Source organism: Bos javanicus, chromosome 24 (assembly GCF_032452875.1).
Source record: "Bos javanicus breed banteng chromosome 24, ARS-OSU_banteng_1.0, whole genome shotgun sequence".
Taxonomy (NCBI): domain Eukaryota; kingdom Metazoa; phylum Chordata; class Mammalia; order Artiodactyla; family Bovidae; genus Bos; species Bos javanicus.
Window position 1 is genome coordinate 42,883,309 of NC_083891.1, and position 8,835 is coordinate 42,892,143.

At 48.1% G+C, this 8,835-nt stretch overlaps 1 protein-coding gene across 14 annotated transcripts in view; it reads left to right on the forward strand.

Moving 5' to 3' along the window:
• Positions 1-8,835, forward strand: part of PRELID3A (PRELI domain containing 3A) — a 63,784-nt gene that overhangs the window by 29,953 nt on the left and 24,996 nt on the right. For 9 of the 14 annotated variants that reach the window (XR_009733296.1, XR_009733297.1, XR_009733298.1 and 6 more), the window contains exons 2-5: positions 6,031-6,199; positions 6,796-6,885; positions 7,932-8,002; positions 8,091-8,193. Coding sequence is in view for 11 of the 14 variants with exons in the window: in XM_061399995.1 (XP_061255979.1) it covers positions 6,031-6,199; positions 6,796-6,885; positions 7,932-8,002; positions 8,091-8,193 (433 nt within the window). In the remaining 3 variants the exon portion in view is untranslated. Of the gene's footprint in view, positions 1-6,030; positions 6,200-6,795; positions 6,886-7,931; positions 8,003-8,090; positions 8,194-8,835 lie in introns of those variants that run through there. The other 5 variants (XM_061399999.1, XM_061400001.1, XM_061400000.1 and 2 more) reach the window with 2 other exon arrangements.

Consider the following 8,835-nt stretch of genomic DNA (forward strand, 5'->3'; position numbering starts at 1 on the left):
AGCTTGTGCTTCATACAGCCCAGCATTTCTCATGATGTACTGTGCATATAAGTTAAATAAGCAGGGTGACAATATACAGCCTTGACGTACTCCTTTTCCTATTTGGAACCAGTCTGTTGTTCCATGTCCAGTTCTAACTGTTGCTTCTTGACCTGCATACAGATTTCTCAGGAGGCAGGTCAGGTGGTCTGGTATTCCCATCTCTTTCAGAATTTTCCACAGTTTATTGTGATCCACACAGTCAAAGGCTTTGGCATAGTCAATAAACCAGAAATAGATGGAAATAGATGTTTTTTTCTGGAACTCTCTTGCTTTTTCGATGATCCAGCAGATGTTGGCAATTTGATCTCTGGTTCCTCTGCCTTTTCTAAAACCAGCTTGAACATCTGGAAGTTCACGGTTCACGTGTTGTTGAAGCCTAGCTTGGAGAATTTTGAGCATTACTTTACTAGCGTGTAAGATGAGTGCAATTGTGCAGTAGTTTGAGCATTCTTTGGCATTGCCTTTCTTTGAGATTGGAATGAAAACTGACCTTTTCCAGTCCTGTGGCCATTGCTGAGTTTTCCAAATTTGCTGGCATATTGAGTGCAGCATTTTCACAGCACCATTTTGGTGTGGGTTAAATCTACTAATATTTACCATATTAGAAATTAAGACTGATAAACTTGAAAATATTTATTAAAATTAACCATAATAAACATATTACATTAACATAAATAACATTTTTTTAATTTTAAAAACCTGTAGCTTCCAAAAGCCTTCAAAGTAGTAAGAGTGGCACTGTTTATTTTTTGCTAATTTCTATAATGTCAGGCAGCATAGATACTGACTTGATGCTCCCATCAGCTTCTGTGTTCAGTGTTGAAGTCTGTTGTTTTGGCTGAAGTAAATGATTAAAACGCAGCCTCACACCCTGTATATGAGTAAAACCTACGTGGGAAAGGTAGCAGTATTTCAGAAATTTTTAAAAATAGTCATGGCTGTTCTTTGCTACTACAGCAAAACAAACCATAGTTTCTCAGATTAATTGCAGTGGGAAACCTGGCACCATGACTGACCAGAGTAATTGACCTGTCTGGTACTTTGAATGACTCCTTTTCCCTGTGAATTGTGACATGTTGCACTGGTCACTAGTCTGTGTGGTTACCGGGTACAACGTGGGGCAAGCATTGGGTAGTGATGCCAGCTTTCTAAAAGTCCAGTTGTCTCTGTGAAGCTCAAACCCTATCTTTGGCAGCAAATGCTGTCAGGTATTTTCCTCTAAGTAACAGGATCACTTCATTGATCTTTGAGCAGACTCCTGTCTAACACCCATGTCTGAATGACTACAGTTTGTGTTCAGTGGTTTAGCGGAGAAGTGATAGCCGGGAAGCACTGGACTGGACCACTGGCCTCCCCCTAACCCAGCACCCCCCCCGCATCCCGTAGCCACAAGAGCTTCCAACCACAGCGAGGCCTCCCAGTCCTTCGTGTGTCCTTGCCCAGAGCCAGGGGTCCCGGTGTGGGAAATGAGGCCTTTTACTGTCTTATCAGGGACAGACCCTGGTGCTGGTGGACTTTGAGTGCACAGCTCAGCAGTGAGTGCCAAACAGCCTGGCTTGGCCAACAGTTGTGGCCGCCCTGGGGCTCTGCAGCCTCGTCCGGTGTCCTGCAGCGAGGAGGGCAGGCCCTCTCAGCAGTGGCCAGGCTCCCAGAGAGGCCTGGGAGCCAGCTTTGTTGTCCTCACTTCAAGAACTGCTGGGCTGGCCCAGGATTGCTTGGGCTTCAAGGACTTATCCTACATCCTTTTTTTTTTTTTTGAGTCATTGTGGATGTTTTGGAATTATTCAAAAGAGGAGGCTGAAATAATGAGCACCAGCACCCTCCCCTGGGCTGTGAGAGTCTCATGACCGCTGTTTCCTCAGCACACTGCCCCTTACTGTGGGTTGCTGTAGGCAAGACCTCAGACCTCACCCCACTTGCTCTTTCCTACACTCTCTCTGAGCATAGAGCTGCCTTGTTCTTCCTATTTAGTACCCTGGTGTGGCACCCAGAATTGCCCCCTCCCTGGCTGCTAGCCCAGCCATGTGCCCCCAGCCCTCAGTGCTGCTGCTGATGCGTCCTCAAAATGCAGGCATAGAGGCCTTCCTGGGGCAGCTCCCAGGCCTCTGTATCACTGAGCCTCGGCTGGGGACCTTTATCCCAAGGATGAATTTCATCAACCAGAGTCTCCCCGGGGTGGGGCCGGTTCATATATTCACCCATGGGCCTGGCTTCTGCTGTCACATTCTCCCAACACTTGACATTTTCGACTACTCAGCTTTAGCCAATCAAATGAGTATTGGGCTATTTTCTTTTCTTTTTTAAAAAAAATTTAGTTGTGCTGAGTCTTCATTTCTGCACTCAGGCTTTCTCTAGTTGTGGTAAGCAGGGGCTGCCCTTTGTTGTGATGTGCAGGCTTCTCATTGTGGTAGCTTTTTTCGTTGTGGAGCACAGTCTATAGGTATGCAGACTCAGTAGTTGTTGCTCATGGGCTTAGCTGCTCTGTGGCATGTGGGATCATCCTGGACCTGGGATCCAACTCATGTCCCCTGCATTGGCAGGCAGATTCTTAACCACTGGACCATAAGGCAAGTCCCTGAGCTATTTTCTTTAACCAAGAAGTGTGTGATACTAACTTGTGTACTTAAACCTTGTAATTAAAAAAAAAATACTATGTTTGTTCTTTTCCTGCGTCATTCTATTGATGTATGGAATTATTTTTATGAATATTTTAAACACATTGTGCTTAGTTGAAATCATCTGTTAGAAAGATGCAAGGTTTCTGTATAAAAGAAACTTTGTGTGAGATGTGCTTGATTATAAATATTTGTCAACTTTTAGATAGTTTCAAGTAATTTTATAAGGCATAGCCTATTCTGCATAATGATTTTTATGGGACCTCTCTGGGAGCTTGATTTACAAAGTGCACATACAGCTTCACTCACTGAGAAAGCTCCTTCTTCTGTTCTCATGAGTCTGTGAGTGCTCCCTTCTTCCCCAGAGTGTGGTGCACTGTGGCCTTGATGGTGGTTTCCCAAGAAGAAAGTCTCCCTGTACTCTGCTGAGTGATCAGGACCAGTCTTGTCTCTGCTCCTTCATCCCCTTACGTTGGATCTGGTGGATGCGTTTAGCACAATGACACAATTCCACAGCTTGGAAAAACATTTCTGTGTTAAAGAGCAGGGTGTCTGGACCTGAGTGCAGAGGCCATTGGTGTGACTGAAAGATCATGAAGTAGGGGCTGGGAGGCCTGACTGTCATCTGCATCCTCTTGCTAACTTTTTGACCTGGGATGAGCCTTTTATGCCAAAGAATGCTCAAGCTACTGCACAATTGCACTCATCTCACATGCTAGTAAAGTAATGCTCAAAATTCTCCAAGCTAGGCTTCAGCAATACATGAACCGTGAAATTCCAGATGTTCAAGCTGGTTTTAGAAAAGGCAGAGGAACCAGAGGTCAAATTGCCAACATCTACTGGATCATTGAAAAAACGAGAGAGTTCCAGAAAAACATCTATTTCTGGTTTATTGACTATGCCAAAGCCTTTGACTGTGTGGATCACAATAAACTGTGGAAAATTCTGAAAGAGATGGGAATACCAGACCACCTGACCTGCCTCCTGAGAAATCTGTATGCAGGTCAAGAAGCAACAGTTAGAACTGGACATGGAACAACAGACTGGTTCCAAATAGGAAAAGGAGTACGTCAAGGCTGTATATTGTCACCCTGCTTATTTAACTTATATGCACAGTACATCATGAGAAATGCTGGGCTGTATGAAGCACAAGCTGGAATCAGGATTGCCAGGAGAACTATCAATAACCTCAGATATGCAGATGACAACCGCCTTTATGGCAGAAAGTGAAGAACTAAAGAGCCTCTTGATGAAAGTGAAAGAGGAGCGTGAAAAAGTTGGCTTAAAGCTCAACATTCAGAAAACTAAGATCATGGCATCTGGTCCCATAACTTCATGGGAAATAGATGGGGAAACAGTGTCAGACTTTATTTTTTGGTGCTCCAAAATCACTGCAGATGGTGACTACAGCCATGAAATTAAAAGACGCTTTCTCCTTGGAAGAAAAGTTATGACCAACCTAGACAGCATATTAAAAAACAGAGACGTTACTTTGCCAACAAAGGTTTGGCATAGTCAAGGCTATGGTTTTTCCACTAGTCATGTATGTATGTAAGTGTTGGACTATAAAGAAAGCTGAGCACCGAAGAATTGATGATTTTGAACTATGATGTTGGCAAAGACTCTTGAGAGTCCCTTGGACTTCAAGGATATCCAACCAGTCCATCCTAAAGGAAATCAGTCCTGAATATTCATTGGAAGGACTGATGTTGAACCTGAAACTCTAATACTTCGGCTATGTGATGCGAAGAGCTGACTCATTTGAAAAAACCCTGATGCTGGAAAATATTGAAGACGGGAGGAGAAGGGGATGACAGAGGATGAGATGGTTGCGTGGCATCACCAACTCGATGGACATGAGTTTGAGTAAACTCCGGGAGTTGGTGATGGACAGGGAAGCTTGGAGTGCTGCAGTCCATGGGGTCGCAAAGAGTTGGACACAACTGAGTGACTGAACTGAGCCTTTTATGAGGATAAAATAAATTCATGGTCAATGAATTTGACAAAGTAAATTTCATGGTCAATGACCAATGATAAAGTTATATTTAAAAAGGACATCAAACATGGAACATTCTTCAATATGTTCATGATCTTTGATGTTTAATTTAGTAATTCCACTATATAAATTTATCCTAAGGACAGATAGACATGTTTAAAGGCTGGTGTACACACATGTTCACTACTGCCTTCAATTTAAAGTAAAGGTTGGACACAATCAAAATAATCTGCCAGAGGGGACTGGCTATACCACAGGGTGACCTTTTGTGCAGCTAGTTACAGTCCTCTATTTCTGAAAATAGCCTCATGATGCAGGAAAGTGCTCATCATCTGTTCCATATAAAAAGCAAGTGATTTGTGCATGCATGGAGCATGACCCCAGTTTAATTTCTAAGTGTGTGCATGTCTGTGCATGGATGCATATCTCCAGGTCTTGAGTCTGGACTGTCATCTGCGGAAGGACATGTTGCGGAGACACCTGCCTTGGTGGTTGGAGTCACCTGCCTCTGGGGCCGGATGCTTGCTGGGTACCTCCTGGAGGAACGGTCAGGACAGCAAGGCCTGGGGAATGTCCTCCCTGAGGAACTGACTCTGCGCCCTTTGTGGCCCTATGGCATTCGGGCTCAGCGGGCCTGGAGCCCTGGGAGCAGGGGCAGCTGTGCAGCCTCTGATGGCAGGAAACCAACAGAGACACTGGTGTCCACCCCTCTCCAGGGCTCAGGACCAGAGGGAGGGGTGGCATCTACAGGACAAGCCTTGGGGGTGGCATGGGAACACATGCACAGATTTGTCTCCAGATAGTGGAATTGTGGATTTTTGTTTTCCTCATCTTTTTCATTATTTTTCAAAATTCAGACACTTAAATAATCAGAAAAAAATATGTAGCCATTTCAGGTCACATACTGCTTAGAAGTTGGAGCAAAGCAGTTGCTCTGGATCTCATAGCTAGGCAGGTGTGCTGTCCTGGCTAGTGGCACGAGGCTGCAGTGTGGAAGCAGGTGGGCGGTCAGCAGAGGGCCCCAGCAGTCACTGCGGCTGTGTGGGCAGAGGCAGAAATGGGCCCTGGCCTTGCAGCCTGTGGAGCAGCATAGTTAGTGTGTGTGTGTTGAGGTAAGTGGCGGTGACAGGTAGGGGATGGGAACATTGTGTCACTGTCCAGAAGCCCCATACCAAAATGTCCTACCTCCTTAGGCTATGGGGGACTGGTGAAGGAGGGCTCAGCAGGGCTGGCCCAGCCTGAGCCTGCTCTGCACCCCTGCCTACCCGCTGGTCGCTGGGAGGATCAGGGATCCAGGATCTGGAACAAGCTCAAGGATCAGGTTGACCTGACTTTGAACACACTGCCACTCAATGCTGGTGGTTGTGTCTCCTCTAGCCACCCGTGGGACACGGTCATCAAGGCGGCCATGAGGAAGTACCCGAATCCCATGAATCCCTGTGTTGTGGGTGTCGACGTGCTGGAGCGCAGTGTGGATGGCCGGGGCCGGCTTCACAGCCACCGCCTCCTCAGTACCGAGTGGGGGCTGCCCAGCCTCGTGAGAGCGGTGAGCCCCTTGGGAGCCCAGCTACACCAACACAGCCTGTCTACACCTGCCAGCCTGGCTGGCACCCATACGTAGGGAGTGTCAACCTGCCCATTTGGGCTTTCTGGGAAGCCTGAGAGATAGTTTGTTCTCTGTGAATTAATTGTTCACTTGAGTGTTCACCATGTCCACTGACCCACCTGTGGCAGCAAAACCCCCCCACAGGAAACCCAAACCCCCACAGCCCCCCTTCCCACCTCTAAATGCCCCACTGCAGCTTCATCGCCCTGCCTGGTTGTGGCCTGAGCCCCAGAGCTGGCTCTGCACAGTGGTGGTCAGGGGGATGGGGCAGGGGGCAAGGTTGGTCCTCAGCTGACTTACCAGCCAGACCTTGGCTTCAGTGCCCCAGGTCCTGCTCCACTTTCTCCTCCATCTTAATGCCAGTCCCTCCATCCCTGATTTATGTGTCTGTCTGTCCCACCTGCTGGACAGCAGCTGCTGGAGGAGCTGGAGGTGCTGCTGCAGCCTGATTGAAGAAGTTAGTAGCTGATCTGAAGTGACATGCAGTGTTTGAGGGTATGTCAATGTCACCATGCTGGTTTCACTTTGTTTTTCAGATTTTGGGGACCAGTAGGACTTTGACATACATCAGAGAACATTCTGTTGTGGATCCAGTGGAAAAGAAAATGGAGCTCTGCTCCACCAATGTAAGCAATAGCCACAGTGGTGCATAATGTCTTCATTTAATTGTTTCCAGCCCACCTTTGGTCTGTGATCTTTTAATAGAAAGGCTGAGTTTGCTTTAGCAGTATCTTGTCTTTTTTTCCAGTGTAAAAACATATTGAAGAACACACATAATGATGTGAACACATCTTTGTAACCACGGGACAGACTCCTGCCTCTCTATTGCCTCCCGCCCCCTCTCAGCTGCTGCCTTGCCCTCAGCAGCACATGTGTCTCTTAGCAGCCACTGAAACAGCCACTTCCTCCTGCCTTCCTCTCTCCTGTCTCACAATCAGGAACCATTGATATTGGCCTGATGCAATTTCAGAGAGAGTGTTGGGGGAATTGCGTGGGCTGGAGCATGGTTATGCTAGCCCCTTACCCTGTGGGTGGGGTCACTGCAGGTGCAAGCTCCCAGTTGACCCCCTGGACCTTAGTCAGCGGCCCCTTCCCTCAGGCCAGACAGCCCTTCCACAGAGGCAGAGTGAGCTGGGCGGGTGTTTGTACATTGGCCATTCCTGACTGTTTATATATTGTTCTCTCTCTACTTAGAAAATTCCACTTCCTCTTTGCAGAAAGCCAAGTTGTCAATAGAGGGGACTAGTTCTGGCTCAGGAGGAAGGGGAGGAGGAAGGTCGAAGGGAAGGCTTTGGGGAGGACAGGTGATCACCAAGTTGCTGTGTGGCTGCGAGTGTTAGTGATCAGCCTTTCTGAGTCTCATGCTTGTCATCTAAAAAAGAACAGACTTCACAGTGTGGTTGAGGATCAAGGAAAGAAAATAAGGTTTATTAAACACAGAGTCTTGCATAAAAACATTGCATATACAGTGGTGACTGCTCATGAGCCAGGCTCAGGTTTGGGTAGGGTGTGGAGGGAGGGTGGTGTCACCAGAACAGTGGCCAGGATCTGTGGGCCTCGGCACACCTTCTGCTCTGGCTCCAGTAAGTGCAGGTGTGGAGTTGTGAGTGTGGGCAGTCTGGGAAGAAATGCAAGAGAAGTAGAACCTACAGCCATTGTGTCCTTTTTAAAGATCACACTCACAAACTTGGTGTCAGTGAGTGAGAGGCTGGTGTACACACCCCACCCGGAGGACCCAGGAAAGTAAGTGGACTGAACTCTGGGGCGGGGTGGGGTGGGGGCTCCCCCTTCAGACTGCTCAGCCTCTCACCTCCAGCGCGCTCTCCTGCAGGACCGTGCTTACCCAGGAAGCTGTCATCACCGTGAAGGGAGTCAGCCTCGGCAGCTATCTGGAGAGTTTAATGGCCAACACGATATCGTCCAACGCAAAGAAGGTACCACCTCTCACTGTTGGGGGGGTGGTGGCCAAAGGAGCAGGCATATGCAGTGGGGAGGGCCCCAGGCCTGCGGGGGACAGAGGCCAGTGAGGCAAGCCACCACTTCCAGCAGCAGCTGAGCTACCTGGGCTCTTAAACAAGACAGACCCCACACATCCAGGACAAGTGTGGGCGTGGGCATGCAGGACACTCAACATTTTTAGCAGTTTTGTATTTAACTGGCATTTTGAGTACCTCTGGCAGGATTTGGGAGTGAGCCTTGTGGAGGGACCCTGGGAGGGATGGGTCCCAGGCTGTGTGGGTGCCAGGGCCCAACTCTTTACCCGGGCATGCAGTCCCCTCTCTGCCATCCCCCGCTCTCCCTAGCCCCTTGGTTTCTGTCTGCAACCAATGGCACGGCACCTAAGCCTTCCCTTCCTAGTGCACTCAGGTCAGGGCTTGGCTGAGAGCCGTTTATGCTTGCATTTAGGTGCATTTGTCCAGTCACAATATAGGACCAGTCTGCCGTGTTTCTAGAAAAATCCAGATTTGAGGAAGGTTGAGAGTAGCTTAGCTCAGGGTAGTGTCCCCCGCTTCTGACCCAGAGCAGCATCATCACATCCACACTTCGAGCCCAGAGGACAGAGCTGGCACGACTCA